Source organism: Mesocricetus auratus, unplaced genomic scaffold (assembly GCF_017639785.1).
Source record: "Mesocricetus auratus isolate SY011 unplaced genomic scaffold, BCM_Maur_2.0 Super-Scaffold_4256, whole genome shotgun sequence".
Lineage (NCBI taxonomy): Eukaryota > Metazoa > Chordata > Mammalia > Rodentia > Cricetidae > Mesocricetus > Mesocricetus auratus.
The window spans coordinates 100,839,686-100,866,763 of record NW_024429182.1 but is presented as its reverse complement, the minus strand read 5'-3'; the positions used below and the strand labels follow the sequence as shown (position 1 = coordinate 100,866,763).

The window sequence follows — 27,078 nt, the reverse complement described above, 5'->3', positions numbered from 1 at the left end:
TTAGAAACCCCATAATTTCTCCAATAGCTTGCCCCTCTTTTACAGTTTATGTTTCATTACTATGTTTATTTGCAAATAGGACTAACTTGAATATAAATGGATAATAAAGGTAAGCAGCCCAAACTCTAAACCTGGACTGTAATAATCCCATACTTACTTCCCTGCACGAAGACTGGGGTGGGGGATCAGTGAACAACCACATGTGAAAAGAACATGTGGTTAAACCCTTACCACTCAAATTCAAGGTCATTCAGTGTCTTTTGCCATGTGGAATCCAAGGATTGAACTCAAGGCTCCAGGCTTGGTAGCAAATGATCTTACCCAGTGAGCCATCTCATTAGCCCATAAATTTTAGTTTCCTTGTCTATAAATGAAGAATTTAATACCAAATTGAGAGTTTAAAAGGATTAAAGATTGCCTACAGAAATTATACCTATTAGTATATGTGTGTATGTATATATTATATGTGTTTCTAGGTGGTGGTGGTGCATACCTTAATCCCAACATTGGGGAGGCTGGGGCAGGTGGATTTCTGTGAGTTTAAGGCCAGCCTGGTCTACAGAGTGAGTTCCAGGATAGCCAAAGCTTACAAAGCTTAGAGAAACCTTTTCTCAAAAAAGAAGAGAAGAAGAAGAAGAAGAAGACCATAAATAAATTGATGGGGGATGTCCTTCTGTATATATGTTTCTCTTACTGGCTGATAAATAAAACACTGATTGTTCAGTTGCCAGGTAGGAAGTATAGGCAGGTCTATGAGATGAGGAAAATTCTGGGGAGAGGATGCAGAGAGGGACACCAGAGGAGATGCCATGTAGCAGTTGGGAAGATTGGACATTGGAACATTCTCTGGTAAGATAAGACCATATGGAAATAACATAGATTAATAATTATGGATTAATAATTAAGAAACAGCTAGTCAGTAAGAAGCCCAAGCCATCAGCCAAACAGTTCAATAATTAATATAAATCTCTGTATGTTTATTTGGGGCTAAATGGCTTTGGGACCAGGCTGGAAAGAAACTTGGATTACAAAACGGCACCCAAGGTGGGGCACAAATCCACGACCCTGAGTCTCATGCTCTACCGACTGAGCTGGACAGGCCTTTTATTTAGAATCTGTTTGGACAGTGGCTCAGGCTTTGTACTGGCTAGCTCTCAATTATTAACCCATTTGTATTAAACTATGTATTGCCACGAGACTGTCACTTACCCATAATCTGGCATGTTACTCCTTTGGCAGCATGGCGTCTTCCTGGTTGCATCTCTTTTTACTCTACTCAGCCTTCTAGTCTGGTAGCCCTGCCTACACTTTCTGCCTGCCTAATGGCCCATCAATGTTTTATTCATCAACCAATAAGAGAAACATGCATAAAGAAGAGCATTCCCCACAATAAGTCTATCTATCTGTCTGTCTGTCTATCTATCTATCTATCTATCTATCTATCTATCTATCTATCTATCGGGTGTATGTTTCTATATAAGAGGCATAACTATATGTAAGTATGTGCATTTATGTATGCCCATAAAAAGCCTAGTTGGCTCAGAATGCTATAAATAATAGCAATTGTAATTTCCAATGTTATTAGCAAGATTGGATTATTAATAATTCTTGAATACAAACACAATTATATAATTTGGAGCTGTGTAGATTTAAAGTCACTGCTTTCAGCTTAGGTCTGTATGGGTCGTGGTTTTTGTGTGTGTGTCAGCTTCTTTGGAATATGTTGAATTTCTCTTATCCAGTAAAGATTAAACTACATTTAAATTTTTGATCTTAGAAATTGTAACTTTTTGTTTGTTTGCTTGTTTTGTTTTTGGAGACAGGGTTTCTTTGGAGCCTGTCCTGGAACTAACTACTGTAGACTGGACTGGTCTTGAACTTACAGAGTTCCCAAGTGCTGGGATCAAAGATGTGTGCCACTCCCTTCACTCGCTAGAAATTGTAACTTTTTTAGACTCTTTGTTATATGCTTCTTTGCTTGTAAGTGTGCCAGGCACTGGTGTTCCTTGAAGCAAATGTTGATGTCCTAGGTAGTCAGTGGCAGCTTTACATCTAATGTACTGTGCATCTTTGTTAGTGTTTTGTTGTCTTTTAATCTCCTATTAGATAGAAGCTAGAAGCATTAAAGCTAGAAAAATGAATGAGTACATGAGCCAGAGATGGCTCCTTGGGTAAAAGTGCTTGTCTTGCAAGCTTGATGACATGAGTTTGATTCCTGGAACCGTGTAAAGTGGGAAGGAGAACTGATTTCCACATGTTTCCTCTGACTACCACATGGATATCGTGGTGTTCATGAATACACATACCATACACATGTACACAGTTATAATAAAATAAAAAACTTGAAAGCAGTTTTTGCTCTGGAGGCAAGTTTGACACTGTAAGTATCTGGTTTCAGAGACAGTTTATAAAGCTCTTCAGTTAAAGGGTTTCTCAGGGTTGCAGTTTAGATTGGATAGTGGAAGTTGTGCAGTTGGAGAGGTGTGCCATCTTACCTGAAGATGTTTGTTTAATATAGACAAGAGTGTATAGTCTTCTGATTAGTGCAATGTGTATGAACTCTCTCAAATATTGCTCCTCTTGTGTTTTCCTGTATGATTCTGCCATCTACTAAGTCATAGACTAGAGAAATTCAGGGATTTATAAAAATTGTATGTGAGTGTATAATGTGTGAGTGTATAGGTGTGTATGCCATGGTGGAGGTCAGGGATAAGACAGCTTTGTGCAATTGGTTCTCTCCTTCCATCTTTTCAGAGTCCCAGGAATTGAACTCGGGTCACTAGGCTTGTGTGGCAAGTGCCTTTACCCACCAAGACAACTTGTTGGCCCTGGGAATTCTTTGTTTGGTTTTGGTTTTGGTTTTGGTTTTTTTCAAGACAGTACTGTTTTTTTTTTTTTTGTTTTTCTCTTTTCTTTTGGTTTGGTTTTTCAATACAAGGTTTCTCTGTGTAACAGACAGGACTGTTTTCTGTGTAACCCAGGCTATCCTGGAACTATGTAGGCCCAGCTGGCCTCAAGGTCAGAGATCTGCCTGCCTCTGCCTCTTGCCTCTTGAGTGCTAGGACTAAAGAAAGGTGTGCCTCACAATGCCTGTCTCAGAATTCTATTTTATATGTCCTTTATCCATCAATTCATCAGCTTATATCAGTTCTGTCTCTATGACATTTTCAAATCCACTCCTCCTTTCTGCTGAGCCCATACTAATGTAAGTTCACCATTTTTTTCAATTGAATTACTATGCTCTTGACATTTGTGAATTTAAAATGGAAAGTTTCAGCTATTCTTAGATGACACTGAACATGTACTCCAAGTGATGTAAAGTTCTTGAGCTTGACATGAGTAATACCTCTTCTGTGCTGCTGTGTTAGGAGAGGGCTCAACTGAAGGACGGTATTGGAAACTTACTGTGAAGTCATTAGAATGTTTCTTTGTTGGGGGAAAATGCTCTTTAAATTCAAGTGATGCTGGTAATAAAACTGGAGAAAATTAGAGATTTCACCAGGTGTGATGGTGCACGCTTATAATCCCAGCACTGGGGAGTCAGAGGCAGGAGGATCACTGCAATTAGAGGACAACCCACTCTAGTAAGTTCCAGGCCAATCAGGAATGAAAGATGTCAGCCTGTACAAGCATTTCCATGTCTGTTAACATAGGAATCACAGCACTTAGATGTATGTGTGTCTCATGTGTCTAGGACCTGCTCTTGTAGCCTCCTAAACTGGTGGTGTTGCTTCCATTTTGTCCATGTCTGGTTCATTCTCCACTGCTTCAGGGTGAGCATTATGAGATACAGGTCTACATCCTCCTTTATTTGAAACAGGCAAATTAGTTAATCTCAGCTTCAATTTCTCACATTAAAAATGGACATTATTGAGGCTAGAGAGATGGCTCAGTCGTTAAAAACATTTATTGCTGTTTCAAAGGATCCAGATTTGACTTCCAGCACCCTCACGGCAGCACACAACCATCTGCATCTCTAGTTCCAGAGGACACTTTCTTCTGACCTCCAGAGGCAAAACATCCATGCACATAAAATAAAGTTTAAAAAACAAGCAAACAAACATTGTTAAGTTCCATTCTTAGTCAGGTGCGATGATTCACACTGTAATCCTAGCACTTGAGGATGAAGTAGGATTTTTGGGCAGTTAGTTCAAGGCTACATTAGTGGGCTAACTCCAGGTTATCTTGAGCTGCTGAGTGAAAGCCTGCTTCGAAATAAATAAACAAATAAATACAAAATTACACTTTTCATGGGGTTAGTATGAGAACTAACTTTTTTTTTTTTTTTTTTGGTTTTTCGAGACAGGGTTTCTCTGTATTGTTTTAGAGGCTGTCCTGGAACTCATTCTGTAGACCAGGCTGGCCTCGAACTCACAGAGATCCGCCTGCCTCTGCCTCCCGAGTGCTGGGATTAAAGGCATGTACCATCACACCTGACCATGTTTTTTAGATTTTCTTTTAAAAAGTTTTATGTGTCTGTTTTGCCTGAGTGTTTGTATGTACACCATGTATGTGTAGCTCAGAAAGGTCAAATGAGAACATCAGATCTCCTGAAACTAGAATTGCAGGTTACTTGTGAGATACCATGTTGGTGCTGGGAACCAAACCGTGGTTCTTTGCTAGAACAGCAAGTGTTCTTCACTGCTGATCCGATCTCTCCAGCCATCCTCTGTGCCCCCACCTTAAATTAAATGCTCTATAAAGATTATCTAATATTTTTCATTAGGCAGACTTCTTATTCCTAATTAGCAAGACATTTTAGAATATGATCGCTGTCTTTTCTGCCTCACTCTTGGCTCCTTTGACCTGTGTTCTAGTCATGAAGCCAGTTAATTTTTCCCACATGACCTGTTCTTTTACTTCATGTGTTTGCCCTGTGATTTCACACTTCCCAGCCATAGACATCTCTACCCTGTACCACATGCTACTTCTTTTCTTAGTTTCTGTGGCATCCTTTATAAATGTATATGAAGTTATGTTAAGTCTTATTAATTTCTCTCATTAGTTTTGACATCATTGACAGAAAACTAATCTTTTATTTTGTATTCTTATACAATAAATACTTTTAAAACATATGAGTGGATAAATAAGTGCATGGAAAGAATAAAATAAGAAGGAATAGAAGTCAGACCTGCTGGGAGGTGGAAGCATGAACATCAGGAGTTCAAGACCAGCCTCAGCTAGATAGTGAGTTCCAGACTGGGTTATATGAGATCTTGACGGACCCCCCCCCAAAAAAAAAAAGGAAAGTAGGAATGGAAAAAGATGATGAGAAAGGATGGCTAAAACAAAGGGTTTCTGGAACCTATGTTTATATTCCAGTTCTGGAATTTGTGACTGTGTTACTTAATATTTGTATGCCCCTACCCCATGCATAAAATAGGACTAATGATGACAATTTCTTCATATGGTTCTACCGAGGATTAAATGGGTTGAGATATGTACAAAGTTCTCACTCAGAACTGTGGAACAGAGAGATTTCTACCTAAGTCAGAGGCAGCTTCTATTACTGCTGTTCATATTTTCATTTTAACAGTTTATTCCTGATGATTTAGAACCTATAGATATCTTAGCTATCAAGAATAATGTTACCTTTATGTATTTCTTTGTAAACTTTGAATGTTAAGGTGATGTTTGGAATATGTTTTGGATTCTTTCTTTTTACAGGGCTCTATGGAGCAAGTCAGTTCCCATTTCTTGGAGCAGACTCTTGACAAGAAGCTGATGTCAGATCTGAGGGTAACTTGAGTTATTTGTTTAAACTGGGTTTCTGTAATCAATATTAGTGTAGATATAAGGTGAACTGTGTTGATTTAATTTAGCAGTCCATGCATTTGTTACATTTATATAGGTTACTAGATTGCATTTTAATTCAAAATCATAGCAACTTGAACCAAATTACAAGCTACATCATGAATTTCATTCTATAATAAAATACTTTGCAAAGGTTATATAATACAAAAAAGAGTTAGGATTTATTTTCTGTTCCTTAGAAACTTTGGAGATCTTGATCTTATTTTGTGTGATGTGTGATGTGTTAGGAGTCTTTTTTAGCAACAGTTCCCATGGAAGAGTGAGTGAATAGTGAATCCTTTCTCTGTAGGGTGCTTTAAAGGTGTTAACTGTGGTGGTTCTTTAACATGGTTGGCAAGATAAAATATGATCTAACGTAACATGTGCATTCTGTGGTGATATCTTTCTTGCACAAATAAAGCCTGTCTGGGGGTCAGAGAATAGAGCTTACCATTAGTTAACCATAGAAGTCTGGAGGTCTGTACAGACAGACAGGAAGTGATGTAACAGAGTTGTAGAATTTTTGTAAATATAAGGTAAAATGAATTACTTATATATAGTTCCAGTGCCTTTGACAATTTTAGAATCCTCTCTAGCTTTTTAAATATTTTAGACATTGAATTGTTGTAGGTAGGTGATTTTGTAGCCTACTTTTTATATTCACCATTAAATCACACACTTTTTTTCAGTTGCTGAGTTTATACTTTACTTCTTTAGCAATTGCATACTTTGTTAAGTACATGGGCCATCGCTCTGTAGCCTTGCCACCACACAAGGCTCAAAGATTCTTCTGAGTTTTACCTCTATAAATCATGGGAAGGATCTTTGTGCCCTTAGTGACCCTTTCTTTTTTGAATTATTCCATAAGCTAAATCCTTCAGAATAGTTCTAGAGTTGATGTAAGCATGTCATACACAATGCTATATATCCTCCCTTGATTTGAGTTGGTACTTATGTCTGTTTTTGGTGCACTAGGTAGAAGTTTAAGAAAGGAAGTATTTGTGATGAATGATATGAGATGAGCAATTTGAGGGCTTCTAAGACACATTACCAGGTGCAGACTGTATTGTGGGGTTTGACCGACATCCTTATAGACTCTGATACTTTGACTCATTGATGCTTCTGAAATGACCATCCATGAATTAAGAGCTTGTTTCTAAGATTCTTAAGAATTACGGTATAAAAAAAAAAGAATTATGGTATGAAGTAGAATAGCAGTTAATTCTTTATGATGAGAACCATACCTGTGAAGTACTTGTGCTCATCAGTATGCTCCCCCTAAGTACTCTACTAGAAGGTGAATACAGCTTTGCTCAACTGGAGCATATTGTTGCTAAAGAGAGACATTGTTACTTTTTTGCTGCTGCTGTTTGTTTTGATGTGTGGTGGTTTTTTGTTTGTTTATTTTTTTTTGGTGGGTTTTTTTTTTTTTTTTTTTTTTTTGGTTTTTCGAGACAGGGTTTCTCTGTAGCTTTGGAGGCTGTCCTGGAACTCGCTCTGTAGACCACCAGGCTGGCCTCAAACTCACAGAGATCCGCCTGCCTCTGCCTCCTGAGTGCTGGGATTAAAGGCATGTGCCACCACCACCCCACTTGATTTGTTTTTTAAGGCAGGGTTTGTTTGTGTAACATCTCTAGCTGTCCTGGAACTCTCTTTGTAGACTAGACTGACCTGGAACTCACATAGATCCACTTGCCTGGGCCTTCCAAATCCTGGGATTAAAGGCGTGAGCCACCACCACACAGCAAGAGACAATGTTTTCTAATGAAACTGGAGAACTGTTTTTGTTTTTGTTTTTTTTTGAGTGTGTATATTTTCTACTGTGACAGTGTTTGAAGAGGTACTGCTCTTGTCTGTGTCTCTGGCTCTCCTTTTCTATGTTTAATGGTAAGTGTAGGCACCTGTCCAGTCAACACTTTATCTATGTTACTGGAAACTATTACGGACTTGTGAACTTTTTGTCTCATTTTAAGTTAGATTTGCATGTCTTTGCTGTGAACTGTTGAGTCATCTCCAAGAGCAGTTGCCTACTTCCTCTTGGGCTTAGGTCACCTTAGTGCTCTTGGCAAGCAGTAATTTTCGTCATCTTCTACAGAGAAAACGCACTGCACATGAGCGTGCCAAGGAACTTTACAGTTCAGGGGAGTTTTCCAGCGGCAGGAAATGGGGAGACGATGCTCCCAAAGAAGAAATAGACACAGGGGCCGTGAACTTGATAGAGTCAGGAGCTTGTGGAGCCTTTGTTCACGGGTTGGAAGATGAGATGTATGGTAAGTATGGCTTTGTGTTATCAGTAGTACCCACATGATTTGCTTTGAGTCAGATATAGGAAAAGGCATCGTGTGTCCCTGCCATGTGGCTCAGCAGGTAAAGGTGCTTCCCACACAAGTTTGGAGACTGAACACGATCTCCAGAACCCACAGAAAGGCGGAAGGAGAGATGTGACTCCATAATTGTCCTTTCACCTCCACATGTGTGCCATGGCCTCATTGTATCTCTCAGGCACACACATCACACACAGAGATAAAAATCTATAAAGTGCATTTTTTCATTTAGCCTCTCAGTCACCATGTAAAGAGCCTATTATGAAGGAAAGGCTAAGGCCCAAGCAGTGTGATGCAGTGGTTAAGTTCAAATATCAGCATTTCTATAAAATGGGCTGATAATAATAAGAATCTAGAATCTATAAAAATTAAATGAGATTTTGTATACATAAAGCACTTGGCATGATACATCTGTAGTAAGCACTTAGTAATAAAAAGTCATGTCATTAGTTACTCAGACAACAAGATTTAAATTCAGGTGTTTATGACCAGAAAGTCTGTCTGTCTGTCTGTCTATCCATCTATCTATCTATCTGTCTATCTAATAAAGCCTTAATATGTAGGCATGGTTGGCCTGGAACTTGCTATATGGACCAGATCAGTCTTAAACTCACAGAGATCTTCCTGTCTCTTGCCTCCCCAGTGCTGGAGTTGAAGGTGTACATAGCCACATTTGTCCAGTTATTATTCCTTTAAAGGTTTTTCTGATTCCACATATGCAGTATGATCCTGAAATGTTTCTTCAGTGTCCCTCTGCACCTCTCCTCCCCATTGTGTTTTACTTTGAGAAGTATCTTCTAGTTCCTTCTTCTCTCCCCTCAACTCCCTTTTCCTACCCCTTTTCTCCTTCTTTTCCTTTCCTCCTTTCCCCTCTTTTTGTTGTTGTCAACCTTGGAAAAGTTCAGTTAGAGGGTGAGGTTGTAGCTCAGTTTGCAGATTACTTCCTAGCAGGCATGAAGTGGTGAAGATCATTCCACACAGTTTGTGCTGAGACCTGTCTTCATAGGAACAGCATGTAACTTAACCACACACAGTGTGATGTTAGCATGGCATTACAGGTGTAGGTCCTAGTGTTTTCTCTTCTCTCATAGACTTTGTGGTGAGTAAATTCATTTTGCCAATTCTTTGTTCTAAGATAATAGTTAGCTTATTTCAGCTTTATTAGTAATAAGTTATTTAACATCTGACATTTAAGTATACTTCCATGTAGTTGGAACACTGAGATAAGGCATTACCATTTTCAGGAAATTCAGTACATTTGGGCAGATGTGTTACTTGATCACATGATATGAGCCTTAGTCCTTAGGACATAAAGCCCATGTTTGAGCAACTGTGTGACAGTAGCAGGAAGCAGATGCTATAGGGAGAATCTGTAGAGTGAGACATGAGTAGAGAATAAAAATGACCTGTGTGAGAAGGAATCCATGTTTTTTATGGCTCTTAAATAATGTTCAGTTTAATTTGTTTTTCATCTTTTAGAGGTTCGCATTGCTGCTGTGGAGGCTCTCTGTATGCTGGCCCAGTCTTCACCTTCTTTTGCTGAGAAGTGCCTTGATTTCCTAGTTGACATGTTTAATGATGAAATAGAGGAAGTGCGACTACAGTCTATACATACCATGAGAAAAATTTCCAACAATATCACCCTCCGAGAAGATCAGCTTGATACTGTCCTGGCTGTGTTAGAGGTGAGTGTTTCTAGTTGGTCATTCATTTCTTCATCAGATACCTATGAGACCATTCTCCTCCAAAACTAGTTATTGTGTTGGGCACTGTTTGGTACATAAGGCAGCAAAGTTCTGCCTTTTTGCCATAATTCTTCCAAAGTGGAGCTGGATATTAGCAGGAAATTTGAATAAACTTGCTATTGCTATGACCAGGGAAGAGAATAAAAAGGACATCTAACTTGAGTTGGATGAGTCAAGGAGATTAAAAAATAATAATAATGATATGAGGACACTTTAAGGAAGAAGAAGACATAGGAGGTATTTGTTTATTTGGTTGGTTGGTTGGTTGGTTGGTTGGTTGGTTGGTTGGTTGGTTGGTCGGTCAGGGTTTCTCTGTAGCTTTTGAAGCCTGTCCTGGAACTCTTTCTGTAGACCAGGTTGGCCTCAAACTCACGGAGATCCTCCTGCCTCTGCCTTCCGAGTGCTGGGATCAAAGGCATGCACTACCACCGCCCAGCTAGAGGTATTTATTTTAAAGGATGAAGTGGTACCATTGACTAGGCAGAAGGAAAACAGTGTGAATAGTTTCTAAAGAAACAGGTTAGAAAGTCTAACACCCAGGAATTCAGACAAAGACGTTCCCTGCAGTGGTAGCACACAACTGAAGACATGAGAAAGGGCAGGGAAGGAAGTACCGTAGGTAAGGCCTGCGACATGTGGTAAAGAATTTTCTTCAGCCTCTGATTTTATTTTTATTTTATGTGAATTCGTGTTTTCCCTTAATGTGTGTCTGTGTGAGGGTGTTGGATTCCCCAGGAACTGGAGTTACAAACAGTTGTGAGCTGCCATGTAGGTGCTGGAAATTGAACCCAGGTCCTCAGGAAGAGCAGCCAGTGCTCTTAACCACTGAGCTATCTCTCCAGCCCCTCCTGCTGTGTTCTTTCTACAACAGGGTGCTTTTTTTTTTTTTTTTAAAGGTCCCTATCATTCTCCCAGTTCCATAGCACTTCTTTTAGGATTTTTCTAGAGTTCATGTCTGTTTTGGTTTTTGAGACAGGGTTTCTCTTTGTGGCCTTGGCTATCCTGGAACTCTGTAGACCAGGCTGGCCTCAAACCCACACAGCTACACCTGCTGCCTTCTGAGTGCTTAGATTAAAACCGTATTCCACCACAGCTCTCTGCTTCATGTCTTTGTAATTCTAAGAAGGCAAATTTATGTTGTGTGTGTTGTTTGTCATAGGTGGTCTCTATCCTTTTTAATTTCTTGTTTGTTTGTTTAAGACAATGCTTCACTCTGTAGCCCTTGAGACAGTTGCCTCACTCTGTAGCCCAGACTGGTTAGAACTCAATATATCTTAGACTGGCCTTGAACCCAAGGTCCTCCTGCCTCAGTGATGGGTTTACAGACTTGAACCATCTTATCTGGCTCTTAGCTTTCTGTATTATCGTTTCTGCCCTTGAATTTCATACTATAATCACTTCTGTGACTTCGTGCCTTTCTTTACTCTTCACTTCTGCCTACAAAACTACCACTGTTCACTCATTGAGATTTAGTTTATCTCCACAGTGTATAATCTCAACTCAGAATTTTCCAAGGATTTAGACATATAAACTATTCTTCCACTCTGCTGGTTACGGCTCCCTTACATTTACCCGTGTTACTGTCCTCTGTTGCTTTGAGCCTTCCAGCTGGAATTTCTTTTTTGGGCTCTGCTGAATACTGTCCTACCCAGAGACATTTGTTTATTCATCAAGTACTTACTGTCAACAGATTGGAAATATTGTTGTGTCAAAAACAGATAACAGTTCTCATTGAGTACAGTTATAGTCTCAAGAAAGGTAAACAGTTTCAACTGATGGCAGATCTTGTACAGAAGAAGATAAACAGTCTAGACATTTGGGAGATTTTGTGGTACTTACAATCTGGTTAGTCAAGCTTTTGAGTAGAGGATACTTAAAGGTCAGAGCAGCCGTTCCTATGAAGACTAAGGCAAAGAACTGCCCCCTGGAAAGGCTAAGGTACAACAGAGTGAGAATTTCAGTCTTCGTGGAACTTAGTGAGAAAGCAGAGGTCTTAGAAGAAGATAGGCAAGGGGCAAGTGGCTTGTATGCACTGAGTCTTAATCTAAGCACCATGGAAAATTGTTGAAGGTTTTAGTGGAGAGAAGTTGAATATTAGACTTGCCTCTCAGCATTTCTCATTCTTAAAACCTTTTTAGAAACTTATATCAGATACATTGTTACATTCTGTCACTCATTTCATGCATATTAAATACCAGTCCCATGTGTCTCCTCTTTTTCTTCTTTTATGATGTCTAGCAGGTTTGTCTGTTTGTTTTATCTCCCTGGTGAGATCATTAACTCTGCAAGTAGAGTCGCTAGGTGATGCCTTTTATTATGTTCTTTTCAGGCTCAATCTAGTGTCTTAGTCCTAGTAAATGCTTAGCAAATATTTCCTGAAACAAATCTGCACAAGTTAACCACATAACTGGCAATTATATAGTACTTAAGAAACACATAAGTTAAAATTGTTTTCTTACTAGTTTGAACATTGTTTTTCCAAGACATCAGTATAGCTTCTTGCTGTCTGCAATGGAGATTCACTCATTTGGGAAACATTATCTTATGGTTAAGTTGACAGTGTTTTGAGTCAGACAGATCTGAGTCAGCTCCTCAGTCCCTCTTTTTGGTCTTTACTTTTCTTGGTGTCTTTGCTATATCTGTCTGTTGTGTGCCAGGCTGTTGTAGGGGAAGGTTTAATAGTGAGTGAATGCCATGATCCTTCCTGCTCTCATGGTCCTTATAATTTAATGGGAGTCAGAAAGAGGGAAACAAAGGCATACCAATGAGATAAGTCCATAGCATGAGTAAGATATCAGGGGAATTTGGTTCTTTAGGGTTAAGGAATACAGCAATCAGGAAAAGAATCTAAAGTTGAACTCAGAGAAAAAGGAATTAGACACTAGTTTGGCAAGAATTGTCCATAGTGTGAAGTGGAATAACATTCCAGGTAGGAGAGTGGCAGATGTAGATCTGTGGTGAGTGGGACTGTCGCACAGTGAAAGACCAAAGAGAGTTATGTGTCGGGAGGAAAAATTACTGTTAGTGTGCTCTAATGGTGGTGCTGGAGGGTAGTGGCGCCAGCTCATGCAGTCTTACTACTCAATTGTCAGTTTGCTCTGGCCATGCAGGCTTCCACGCTGTTTTTACACATGCTGCTATATGGCCTTTATGGTTTTTGTTCCTTTTAATTATAAAACACTCAACTTGTCCTTTTCTTCCTCCTTTTGTGTGTGTATGGGTCTTGTTATGTATCTCAGACTGCCCTGAGATACACAATCCTATTTCTGATTCCCAAGTGCTGGGATGCAAATGTGCAAAACCAAATCCAACAGAACCTGCTCTTTTTCATAGTTCTAAGGAGTCTCTTATAACTTGGACACTGAGGTAAAAGTTTCAGACAGGGAGAAAAGGGAAGATTAAAGAGCAAAAGGGCTGGGCATGGTGGGTCAGGGCTGCCTATAATCCTAGCATTTAGGAGGCTGGGGCAGGTGGATCTCTGTAATTTGAGACCAACCTGGTCTACATAACAAGCTCTAGGCCAACCAAGACTACATAGTGAATGAAACCCTGTCTCAATAAATAAATAAAAATAGGAAGAAAGAGAGAATAGGAGGCAAGGCCCTTTCTTAGATCAATAAAATGAGGTCTTTCCCAGGAATTTTAGCTAGCAAGTTTCTATATATTTTTTCATATGCCTACTGTATATGGAAAGGTTGATATGGATAAAGGGATGATAGGTGGAACCTGAGTTTGTTAGCAGCCACTGTTGTTAATTATTACCTTTCTTTTTTTTCTCTTCTGAAAAAGGATTCATCCAGGGATATTAGAGAGGCTCTTCATGAACTCTTATGCTGTACTAATGTTTCAACAAAAGAAGGGATTCATCTTGCACTGGTGGAACTACTAAAAAACTTAACCAAGTACCCTACTGACAGGGACTCCATATGGAAGTAAGGATGTTTACCTTGTTTACTAAGTCCTCTTGTAAGATAACTGCACAACGTGCATTAGTTGGTGGATCGTCACAAACTAGGTGTAGCCCCCAATTTCACCTTTAACTTAGAAACTGGGTTCAACTTTTCCAAACTCTTTTGTTTGTTTGTTTATTTGTTTGTTTTTGTTTTGTTTTTCAAGACAGGGCTTCTTTGCACAGCACTAGCTGTCCTGGAACTCAATCTGTAGACCAGGCTGACCTCAAAATCACAGAGATCTGCTTGCCTTTGCCTCAGCCTCCCAAATGCTGGGTTTAAAGGCGTGTACCACCATCGCCTGGCCTTAAACTCTTAAAAATCTGATTCCTAAAATGAATACTGTATATCAGAATAGAGGTTTCTGCTCACCGACCTCGTAAATATTATGTCTCTGTCATGTTTGGACTATCGAGTTTTAGGGTATAGAGATGGCTCCTAGGTTTCCTTCTTCTCATTACAGTGCCTTTGTCTATTTTGCATATTGTAAAGCATTATAGCTGTCATCATTAAGTATAGGGGCAGGGCTGGCACTTGATTTACAGTTAGAAAATTTCAATCATTTTTCTATCCAGTCACCTTTAGCTTTACTGACTTCAGCCAAACTTTTTTTTTTCTCGATACAGGGTTTCTCTATATTGTTTTGGAGGCTGTCCTGGAACTTGCTCTGTAGACCAGGCTGGCCTCGAACTCACAGAGATCCGCGTGCCTCTGCTTCCTGAGTGCTGGCTTTAAAGGCATGCGCCACCAATACCTGGTGGCTCAGCCAAACTATTTATACTGTTAATTAACCTCTAGTTGAAGAACTACCTGTATACCTGTAACATAAAATATGTTTTAGGATTTACATATTTCAATGAACTTATCTGATAAAGTCATTCCAAAAGGGGGGGGACTCATTTTTAAAAAGTTACTGGGCTGGAGAGATGGTTCAGTGGTTAAGAGCACTGGTTGCTCTTCTAGAAGTCCTAAGTTCAAGTTAAATAACCCCATGGTGGTTTACAGCCATTTATAATGGTATCTGATACCCTCTTCTAGCGCAAAGGTATATATGCAGATAGAGCACTCATTCATAAAATAAATAGATATTTAAAAAAGAAAGAAAAACTACTAAGCTGGACATGGTGGCACATACCTTTAATCCCAGCAGAGCTGGGTGAATCTCTAAGCTAGAGGCCGCCCTGGTTTACAGATTGAGTTTCAGGACAGTCAGAACTATACAGAGAAACCATGTCTTAAAACAAAAAAGAAAAGAAAAACTATTGGCAAATTACCTGTGGGTTAAATAAGGTGTTGGAAGATATGTGCACATAGACCTATATTGATGTCAGTATTGAGATAGATGATGTAGACCTTGTGCTTTGTGTGACAGGTAAGCAATCTACCACCCAGCCACATCCTAACTCCCTGGCAGATGCAAGCTAAAAATGCCTATGGAGTCTTGTTCTAGATCACATTTTTTAAATTACAGCTTGCTTATTTATTTGTTTGTTTTCTATTTGTGTGTATGTATGTGTGCCATGGAGGCCAAAGGACAGTTTGTGGGAATCAATTCTCTTTTTCTACCATGTGGGTCCTAGGGATTGAATTTGGGTTATCAGTCTTCTTGACAGTAAGTGCCTTAACCCACTGAACTGTTTAACTGGCTATAGATTACATTTTTGATATCCATTTTTCTGTTTTGCCATTTCCCCATGTTTGTGCAATCCATTTCAGGTCAATACAACATATATTTGTTGATTGTCTTCAAGAAACACTTGGTGATTTAGGATGTTGATATATAGTGGTGGTTCATAGCTCTGTCAGTAAGTGTGGAGACACAGAACAGAGGATTGATTCTATGATTCTATGTGATGAAAGGTGTGATTGTGAAATATTTTATTAAGTAAGATTTGTTGGGGCTGGGGAGCTAGCTCAGCAATTTAGTGCACTTGCTATTCTTCCATGGGTCATGGTTTTTACTCCCAGCACCCACATGGTAGCTCACAATTGTCTGTGATGCCCAGTCCCAGGGCATCTGATGCCCTCTTGTGGCCTCCTGGGTCACTGCATGTAAGTGGGGCACAGCCATATGTGTATTCAAAACATTCCATACACATGAAACAATTAGACAATTTTTAAAGCAGAAACAAACAAAAAAACAGGAACAAAAAAAATTTTTTTTCGTTTTTGTATTGTTTTGGAGACTGTCCTGGAACTCGCTCTGTAGACCAGGCTGGCCTCGAACTCACAGAGATCAGCCTGCCTCTGCCTCCTGAGTGCTGGGATTAAGGCGTGTGCCACCAATGCCTGGCAAGAACAAAAAATTTTAACTAAAATAAAAATATAAAAATAAAAAATATAGCCAGGCGGTGGTGGCACACACCTTTAATCCCAGCACTCGGGAGGCAGAGGCAGGCGGATCTCTGTGATTTTAGGCCAGTCTGCTCTATAGAGTGAGTTCCAGGACAGCCAGGGCTATGTAGAAAGACCTTGTTTTAAACACACGCGCGCACACACACACACAAAGAGGTTGGAAAAAGTACTGGTTTTTTTTGTGGTGTGTGGGTGTTTTTTTTAAATGTTCACTGAAACCTTTTTTGTTTTTTTAGGTTCTTATTTTATATGTGTGAGGGTTTTTGTCTACATGTGTATATATTCATCACATGTGTCCCTAGTGCCCAAGGAAGTCAGACGAGTGTCAAATCTCCTGGAACTAGAGTTACAGATGGTTGTAAGCATCATTGTGGGTGCTGGTACTCTAAGCCAGGTTCTCTGTGAGCACCAGTGTTCTTAAGCAGCCCTTTTCCTGATGTTTTCTCTCCTCTGCTGCTCTGCCTGTTCACTGATCTCTGAAGTCCTGTCAGCTATACACTTGAGCTGATCCTGATGGTCTTTTCTTCACTGCCAGTCAGAATATGGAAAACCTCTTGTTTGACTGGTCACCTCTGCCTCAGCTGGCTGGAGTATGAACTCAGTGAGGACAGACCTTAACACTTCTGTTTCTTCTTGTGTGGAAGGAGGTGGGGGGTATATGTGTGTTCGTGTATGTGTGTGTAAGTCAGTGTTAGATATATTCCTCAATGTTGCCTCCACTTTATTAAATTTTTTAAATTGTCTCATGTATGGGTGTTTGCCTGCATGCATGTCTGTGTACTGCTTGCATGGCTGGTGCTCTTGGAGGCCAGAAGAGGGCCTTAGAACCCCTGGAACTGTAGAGTCTGGCCAACAAGCTCTGAGGGATCAGCTGGATTCAGTCTGCTAAGTGCTATGCAGTTTTGTGTTTTGTTGTTGTTTGCATGGGTTCTCAGGGCATCCATCCATCCAGCCTCAGGCTGCATGCCATGCTCTTTACCACGTCTTCAGCCCCTCTTTGCAATTTAGTGTAGCCAAACTATTAACACTGCTAACCCAGAACCTAATAAAAAAAAAAAAGCTTGTATAGCTTGGAAAAGCCCCTCCTTTTTACTATAAATTGAGTTCTTACTAATGACACTCTTAAATACTTTGCATTTTTTTTCTCATTTAAATCTTTTTAAAAACAGCCTGCCCAAGGCTACATGGTTTCAGGACATCCCCTAGGATATCAGTTGCTTTATTTTGACCACACACACACACACATACACACACCCCTTGGTTCAAAACATCTTAAACAATACTAATTTTTACATAGCAATTCATGATAAATTAGTTTCAGGATTGGCCGTCTTGTCAGGGTGAGAGTCCTGGTTAATAAGTTGACTTGGTTTTCTCCCTCATAGTTGCAAGATAGTTGCTTCATAAGACATCTAAAGACCCAAAGAAAGGGATGTTCCGTTCCTCTCCTGCATTTCTCTTTATGTGGTTAGAAAGTCATTACTGCCCAGCTCCTCAGCAGACTTCTCTTGCTCCATTGACCAGAATTGAGTTCCTTGACTCCTAGCAGACCAACTGCTGGGAAATAGGTGATTGCTGTGGTGAGTGGAACAGATAGTAGTGCAGCCTTTGGGCTGAATGTTCTTTCTCTTAGCATTTTACTGTTGTCCATGTACCCAAGGAGTCAGTTTTCTCGGTAAGGAAGATAGAGGAACTGGCTATTATTAAACAACCAATAATCTGCACTTGAACTCTTCTATTTGCTTAATAGCTATTTCTAGAAGATTCAGCTGAGTTCCTGAATGAATTGATGACTTATCTGAAGTTGTAGAGTTGTCCAAATCAGGCTTTCTGATATAGTTCCAGTACCTGTTGAGGCACTTGTTAATTTACTGATGACCTCTCTGTCTGTTTGTTTCAGGTGCTTGAAGTTTCTGGGAAGTCGGCATCCGACCCTTGTGCTTCCTTTGGTGCCAGAGCTCTTGAGTACTCACCCATTTTTTGATACAGCTGAGCCAGACATGGATGATCCAGCCTGTATCCTTTGCTTAGCTCAGAAGAGAGCAGTGGTTCTTCTGCAGTAGTTTGGATTTTACTTGTAATGTTTCCTTTTGACATAGTAATTTATCTTTGTCATTTAATAGCAACAAATATAGCCCGGCGTTGGTGGCACACGCCTTTAATCCCAGCACTCGGGAGGCAGAGGCAGGCGGATCTCTGTGAGTTCGAGGCCAGCCTGGCCTACAAAGTGAGTTCCAGGACAGCCTCCAAAGCTACAGAGAAACCCTGTCTCGAAAAACCAAAAAAAAAAAAAAAACAAAAAAACAAATATTTTTGCCTTTTACTTACCACTTCTTACATTTCACCTATTCATTATATACTTTGTATATTATCTTTTGTTGTTAGATGATTTGGATTTGTTTTTTGAGACAGGGTTTCTCTGTATAGCCTTGGCTGCCCTGGAACTTTATTTGTAGACCAGGCTGACCTCAAACTCAACCTGCCTCTGCCTCTGAGTGCTGGGATTAAAGGTGTGTGTACCAGACTTGTTCTTTTGGGCCATAAACCAGCTTCCAGATCATGACACAAAGACTTATTAATTGGTTATGAATACTTGGCATAGCTTAGGCTCGTTTCTGGCTAGCTCTTTTAATTTAAATTAACCTATTTTTCTTTACCTACATTTTGCCTCTGGGCTTTTTATCTTTCTTGGTTTTTTTCAAGATAGGGTTTCTCTGTGAAACAGTCCTGACTGTCCTGGAGCTCACTCTGTAGACCAGGCTGGCCTCAAACTCACAGAGATCCACCTGCTTCTGCCTCCCAAGTGCTGGGATTAAAGGCGTGTACCACCACCACCTTTATCTTTCTTACTCTCTTTCTTATGTCTCTTGGGGCATGTCCCTTGTTCTTTCTTGCTCCTTCTCTTGTTCCTCCTCTGAGCCTGGATTTCTCTTCCTACCTATTCTCTCTGCCTACCAGCCCAGCCTGTCCTTCTTCTGCCTGGGTGTATTCTACCAGGTAACAGGAGCAGGCCATTATTGACTGAATCCTTATAGCCTACATCTAAGATACATTGTGAAGCTGTCTCTTTTCTTTTTTAAGACTGGGGGATGGTGAAAGATGCTGGGAATATAGCTCAGTAGTAGAGGGCTTGGATAATATGGGCAAGGCTCTCTACCACCTCCTGTACCACAACAAAGAAACAACTTACAGCTCTGTCATTAAAGCCTGAAATGACTGATTTTAAAGCTTGTATACACCTGCTGTGTCTTGAGGTGTGCTTCATTTGACCTGCAGTCCGAGGAAGGCACTACTCTGAGCTAGGTAGGCCTGGTGCTCACTGTGTTTCTCGTTCAAGGTCAGTGGGTTTTGATTTCCTCATGTAGGGATTGGATTGTTTTCTGCCAGTGAGAGTATGTTTATACCAGTGCTCCTCACTTTCCCTAGGTTCCTTTTGCTTCATATGCAGATCCAGATCCACCATGAGTTTTAGGGATCATTGTTAATCATAAGAAACATCAAAACTAGTGGCCATTGCATTTTCCCTTAATTCTATTTGCATTCACAATGTATTGGGATTTTGTTTATTTGTTTAGACAGAGTATTATATAGCCCACTTTGTCCTTGAGCCTGACATAGAGGATCTCAACTTCCTGATCCTTTGCCTCAGGCATGCCCCAGTATATTATGTAGTTCTGAAGATTGAACCCAGGGTTTCTTGCCTGTTAGGCTAGCACTCTACCAACTGGGCTGTATCTCCAGCCCTGAATTTGCATGGTTTTGATTATTGGGAAATTGTGGTTCCTTAATGGAAACTTTAGATATGGGAAATAAGGTGACAGATAATGTGTAGCAAACCTTAACCTTTTATATTCTAAGTTCACTTAACCCAATTATGTGTCAGACATTGCAGTTTTAGTTCTTATCTTCAATGCTGCTAAAACCTGTCCAACAATGCCAGCGTTGTTCTCAGATCATACCTTCAGGCACTATGCCTACCTCCGAGACAGTCTTTCTCATCTGGTTCCTGCCTTGAAGGTATGTTGAAAGTATTTTGGTTCATTGGTTTTTATGGTTGTTAAATAGTAGACTATATAGTGTAAGAAGATTCATCCATGTACCCTTTCTCTTTTCAGTTGGGCTTTCTTCTGTGATTTAAACATTTTTTGAGATGAGATCTCTATAGTTAGGCTTGGCTTGAACGTGAAATCCTATGCTTGGCTCCAGTGCTTTTGCTTCTGTGTTCATATCCTCCTCCCATGTTCCTCCCTCCCTCGCTTCCTCCTTCACTCACATCTCTTCTTCTCCTTCGCTTCTCTCTCTCTGAGGTGAATATACAATTAAGGATACCCTCCATCAATTTATATTAGTGTTCCTGAGATTTTAGTTAAATAATGTTAGGCAAGAAAAAATGAATATTTAATAATTGATTATATTTTAGAATAAGGATAAACTTTTAATTTTTTTACATTTATTTGTGTGTGTGTGTGGAGGGGTACACATGTACTGTGGCATGAATGTGGAGAGATTAACTACTGGCATTCAGTTCTCTCCACCATGTGATTGTATCCATGTATGTGGGAAGTCAAAAGACATATTTTGGAAGTTGTCTTTCTTCTACCATGTAGTTCTCAGGGACAGACTCAAGTCCCCAGGCTTGGTGGTGAGTTTCTTTATTTGCTGAGGCATCTCACTGGCCTCCCATCTCTTTCTTAAATAATAACTTCTTCTAATGAGGAAGCTCTAATTGTAACAGGAATTACAGTTACCCTCATAAAACATTTTATAGCATGCTTCATAAACTTATTTGGGAATAAATCATCACACTCCAATGAAATGAAATACAAGTCTTAAAAATAAATGTAACACACAGATTAATTTTTAGTTCTCTTCCTAAGCTCAGCAACAGAAATATGATACAATTCTCATTTTTCCTACTATGACATTGGGTAGACTAGGTTAACATTCTCATATTTGTGCCTGCCTTCCTAGCCTTCCTAGCCTTTTGCCTGTGTTCCTCCCCTCCTATCCTTCCCTCCATCTCTCGGGTGTGTGTGTGTGTGTGTGTGTGTGTGTGTGTGTGTGTGTGTGTGTGTGTCCATCCATACCATAGACCAAGCCACAGATTTTGCTGATACTGTTGTCCCTTTTTTTTTTTTTTTAGTTACCAGGGAGAAAACTGGTGTCATCAGCTGTCTCCTCTAACATCACCCCCCATGAAGATCCTTCCCAGCAGTTCCTGCAGCAGAGCCTTGACAGAGTGTATAATGTTCAACACCTAGACCCTCAGGGGGCCCAGGAGCTGCTGGAATTCACCATCAGGTAAGCAGTTTTTGTCTGCCTCCTGACAGCTAGCGTTTCTGTCATGCTCAGCCTGATTGCTTTGAATTCCAATTGTTAGTTATTCAGCTTCTCTTTCTGACTGCTGCCCTTTACTCTTGAGTGGTTTTGAGATTTTGTGTATACTTGGATTAGATTGTAGTAGTTTATTATTTTTTAATGCTGTTCTTGTTCATAAGTCAAATAGTAGAATGAATAAAAATCATTATACCTTTAATCCTAGTACTTGGGAGGCAGAGGCAGATGGGTCTCTAAGTTCAAGGCCAGCCTTGTCTACAGAGCAAGTTCTAGGACAGTCAGAGCTGTTATCCAAAGAAACCCTATCTCAAAACAAAACAAAAAAATGAAAGAAAAAATAGTTATAAAGATATTTTAAACTTTTCTTTCTTGTTAAATGAATGGCAGAGATGCAGAGGAGCAATAATAAGACAACAGTTTCACCTTCCTTAGGCCTGAGGGGCTGAGATCATCATGATCCAGGCTCACTTTTCCTCTATGTTTATCTTGTGCTTCATGTCTTCTCCTTGCCTGACAATCTACTCTCCATCTTTCTTATCTACTTTTGCCTGTGAGAGAAAGGGAAGGGCAAGAAAAGGGCTTCATTCTACTTCACTTATTTTGAAAGATGGGTCCCAAAAGGTACTCAGTTTTTTCTATAATGTTGACTGGAATATAAGTCCTGTGGTTATATCTAGCATTAGGGAGCCTGGATCAGTAATCTTTATTTTAGGTGATAGTATCTGGGTAGCAATGGCTCTATTGGGAAGGTGCTGGGGAATACCCAAAATGCCCTGCTAGACAACATGGCCCATATCATCAAACGTACTTACTGTGAGGTCAGCCTTGTACAGCAAGTTTGCTGACCCTTTTGTACACTATGGGCCAGTCATGATTGGGAACCAGGGTCCACTGCTCTTGGTAGCTCTTGTGAAGTGGGCCTCATCTCTTTTTGTTTTTTTTCTCTCCTCCATGATAGTGTTTCATTTTGGAGGCCACTGAAAGAGGATGCTGGCCCCGAGCCTAGGAAAATAAGCTCTGATTCCTGACTCATTCCCATCTAATTAAGCATTTAGGGCTTGTCCTTGACAGTTGTAGCCTATTGGCACTAAAGCAAATGCAGAATGCATAAAAACAAGTCAACTTAGTCTTTAGCTGTGATGCTGTTGGTAGGTTCTCAGTAAACACCTGCTGGGTTGAGTTTCTTTCATGAGCTGGTGTTTTATTTCTAATTGTGTTTCTATATTTTATTGTGTGTGTGTGTCTGTCTGTTACATCCCACATATGGAGATCAGAGGCTAACATTCAGGAGTTAGTTCTTTACTTCTACTCTATGGGTCCTGTGGATTAAACTCAGGTCATCTGGCAGTAGTCCTTTGAAACGTGTGTGTGTGTGTGTGTGTGTGTGTGTGTGTGTGTGTGTGTGTGTGTGTGTGTGTTTAAGACAAGGTCTTTCTACATAGCCTTGGCTGTCCTGGAACTTACTCTATAGAGCAGACTGACCTAAAATCACAGAGATCTGTCTGTCTCTACCTGCTGAGTGCGGGGATTAAAGGCATGTGCCACCACACCAACCTTACATTCCCCTTTTTGGGACAGAAAGCCTTCATTAATTTTCTGGCCTCTCAGGCCATTACTCACTCTGCCTCTAGGCACACTGTAAAGGCTGAAGTTTAGCCAGCTTTATTTTCCCTTCTTATATTCAGAACTTATATTCAGAAAAAGAAATTAAGCAGGTCCCACTGGAGATCTCCACACAGCTGAACCTCTCTAAAACTAGACTTCATTTCTAAATGTTTGTTACTATAAGTGATTTTTGTTTTTACTATCTTTTCCCCACCAGCCACTTGGGCTCTGCCACAGTTGTACTCCCCAAATAACACACAGGAGGCTATATTAATTATAAAGCTGTTGGCTATTTGCTTGGTTTCTTACTGGCTATCTCTGACTTAAGTATTTACCCCATAATTGTAAATCCAAGTATTTCTCTTACCGGAGAAAGGTGTGCGGACCTCTTATACCTATGGCAGCTACATGAGGTCTCCCTGTGTTTCTCTTTCCCAGAATCCTCCTCGACCTCTAGTTCCACCTATCTTGCTTCTCTATTGGCCAACAGTGCTTTATTCAACAACCAATAAGAGACAGATTTACAGAATGGAATCTCCCATCAGTCCTTGTAAGCTCTGAACTGGCTGGACCACTGTTCTTGTACTATGGCTAGCCCTGCGCATTATGTTTCTGGCTTAAGTGCATTCTCAGGAGTGTAACCAAGTCAATGGGAAAACTTGTAAAGGAAAGCAATAGATAGAACACTAGCTACTGAGGACCCACTCTGCTCTACAAACATTACCGGTGTGATGTAATTTGCTAGACATGTCAGGACCAGGATCTGAATGTAGCTCTGTCTGACTCTAAAGTTCATGTTGAGGGTTATGCAGTAGTGAAAGGAATTCCTGTGTCAAGTAGAGATTAGATGATGATCTCTGAGGTTTGGGCTTCTGGAGATGGCAAAAGTGCTTACAATAGGACTCATATGACAATGCTGGGTGTGTGAATGCAGTCCCAGTGGTGGTGAGGTAGAGATAGCCAGATCCCTGGGTCTGGTTGGTCTGCCAGTCTAACCTAACTGGTGAGCTCCAGGTCAAAGACAAACTCTGTCTCAAAGGAGGTGGATGGTGTACTGGCCAATACACACATACAGAAACACATGTATTTACATTAAAAAAAAGTGATTCATAAAATTGTTCAAAAATTCCTTTTTTTTTTTTTGAGTCTTTCTACAAAGTCCTGTCATATAACTCACTATGTAGACTAGGCTGGCCTTGAACTCACAGAGATCCCTCTGCCTCTACCTCCCAAGCAGTAGGATTAAAGGCATGCACCACCACACCCAGCTTCAGAAATCACTGGTTTTTAAAGATTTTTTTAATTACATATGCAGTATTCTGCCTACATGTATGCTTGCAGACCAGAAGAAGGCACCAGATCTCATTATACTGTTGTGAGCCATCATGTGGTTTCTGGGAATTGAACTCGGGACCTCTGGAAGAGCAGCCAGTGCTCTTAACCTCTGAGCCATCTCTCCAGCCCCCCAAAATTACTTCTTTTTTTTTTTTTTTTTGATAGTTTTAAAAAATTTTAGTTGGAGTTTTATACAAGATAGTCTGATTAAAACCAGGGCCACAAGTTTTACTCTCATAGTCATTGCCCTTTATTGTCATCCAAATAACCATTTAGACTTAAAGTTCTCATCTGTGGAAATTTTGACATAATTCAGTAAGAGCTCAGGGAAATTTTATTTTATTGAGCTTTACATTTTTTTGCCTTCACCACTGTGTCTGGGATATCTTATAAGGACTCAGAAATGCTTGTTATAAACAGTACTTGTGGTGGCTTAAGCAAGAATGATGTCATTTTGAGAGATATAATTTACTTCTGGCCATACTTTATATCTAGATATACAGACTGATGACTTGTAAAGGCCTGTTCTCTTTAATTATGTGAGTTGTTACCAAATGCCCACTGAGTACCTGTGTTTCTCAGAACTTTATAGCTCTTATTTCTGTTGAGTTGAAGAATGGCCCCACCTGGGTGTGGTGGCCACATCTTTAATCCTAGTACCCAGGAGGTAAAGGCAGAAGGATCTCTCTGAGTCTGAAGCCAGCCTGGCCTTTATAGCAAGTTCTAGGCCAATCAAGGCTATATAGTGAGACCTGTCTAAGAAACAAATCAAAACTCAGACAATCCATGAGATCAATGTTTATTTACAATGAGCATGACAACACTCTGTAAAAGGGCTGGGATTCATTCATTCAAGCCCTGTATTTTCTTTTACCGGATGCTGTGCTAGATAGAAGAAGCACAGTGGTAAACAGATAGTCCCTATTGTGAGGTCTCTTAGTTTGATGAGAGTTAGTTGGCTAAATAGAAAATACAGAATTTTGCCGGGCGTTGGTGGCGCACGCCTTTAATCCCCAGCACTCGGGAGGCAGAGGCAGGCGGATCTCTGCGAGTTCGAGACCAGCCTGGACTACCAAGCAAGTTCCAGGACAGCCTCCAAAGCCACAGAGAAACCCTGTCTCGAAAAACCAAAAAAAAAAAAAAAAAAAAAGAAAGAAAAAAAAAGGAAAAAGAAAATATAGAATTTTACTTTACTGTAGTAGAGAGCAGGGTCTCTAGAAGAAAGGAAAATTCACCTAATCCTTCCTTGGATGGTCTAAGCAGTTCTCAACCTGTGGGTCATGACCACTTTGGAGGTTGAAAGATCCTTTCACAGGGGTTGCCTAAGACCTCAGAAAACACAGATATTTGTATTACTATTCATAACAGTAGCAAAATTACACTTATGAAGTAGCAACAAAAATAATAATTTAATGGTTGGGTGACACCACAACATGAGGTGGTGTATTAAAGGGTTGCAGCATAAGGAAGGTTGAGAACCACTGATCTAAGTAATGACCTGAAGAATGAGAAGTTAATCAAGTGAAGAAGGGAAAAGAGTTTATCACAGACTAGAAACAGAGTTAAAGCATCTAGCATAATGAGATGTGAAATCCACCAGAGTGGCTCAAATTACAAAAAGACCTAATATAACTTTGAGCTTAAAGCATAGAGGAGGTTAAAAGGAAGGTGTAGCCATAAACATTTGATCTGCACATCCAGAGTATTTTGTTTTTGAGATAAGATCTCTGTTATGTAGCCCTGAATATTCTGGAGCTTGCTGTGTAGACCAGACTGACCTTAGACTCATAGAGATCCGCTGGGCAGTGGTGGGACAAGCCTTTAATCCCAGCAATCAGGAAGCAGAGGCAGGCAGGTCTCTGTGAGTTCAAGACCAGCCTGGTCTACAAGAGCTAGTTCTAGGACAGCCTCCAAAGCCACAGAAAAACCCTGTCTCGACCCCCCCCCTCCAAAAAAAAAAAACAACTCATAGAGATCCACCTACCTCTGCATTGGGAATGCTGGGATTAAAGGTACACACCACTACAACTGGCTTAGCTTGAATGCACCAAGGATTGATAATGTGTGTTTCTGAGAGGGGCGTTTTTGCCCTGCCAGATCACATTATAGAAATATGGTTCAATATAACTGTTTTTTTGTTTGTTTTGTCTCATTAATATTTGATTTATTTCTTAAGCTGAAAAAATTAATAGTAAATAAATAAATGGAGTATTACATGGTAATGGTCAAAAGAAAAGAGTTTTAGACTCAGACAGACTTGGTTTTTGTCCTCTTTTTTGTGACCTTGTGCAAACCACATAATGTTAGTTTTTGGTTCCATGCTCAGTGAAACAGATTAACTACAATTTATGTTGTGAGCATTAAATGAACTCAAATAAGGAAATACCTAGCAACAGCACAGTTGTACACAGAAGGTACTCTTTGTACCTTTTTTGCTTTAAAGAGTTCACAATCTTCTGATGGATGTCTAGACTGTGGCTTCCTGAGGATCGTGGGCAAAAAAAAAGTTGCATAGAGGAAACACTGGGACATAGAGCATTTTGCCTGTGACTAACAATTTTCCGCTTTTGCCTATACAGTAGTGGAGGTTTCTCATGGCTAATTGGTTTGGGTTATATCTTGTTCTGTGAAACT

General features: G+C 40.1%; 1 protein-coding gene across 1 annotated transcript in view; it reads left to right on the top strand.

The window, feature by feature from the left end:
- Ints4 (integrator complex subunit 4) overlaps positions 1-27,078 on the top strand; it is a 66,603-nt gene that overhangs the window by 18,970 nt on the left and 20,555 nt on the right. Inside the window, exons 9-15 of the mRNA XM_040728295.1 lie at positions 5,668-5,739; positions 7,889-8,063; positions 9,597-9,802; positions 13,652-13,794; positions 18,068-18,183; positions 20,051-20,184; positions 21,311-21,468. Of these exons, the coding sequence (XP_040584229.1) occupies positions 5,668-5,739; positions 7,889-8,063; positions 9,597-9,802; positions 13,652-13,794; positions 18,068-18,183; positions 20,051-20,184; positions 21,311-21,468 (1,004 nt within the window). The remainder of the gene's footprint in view (positions 1-5,667; positions 5,740-7,888; positions 8,064-9,596; positions 9,803-13,651; positions 13,795-18,067; positions 18,184-20,050; positions 20,185-21,310; positions 21,469-27,078) is intronic.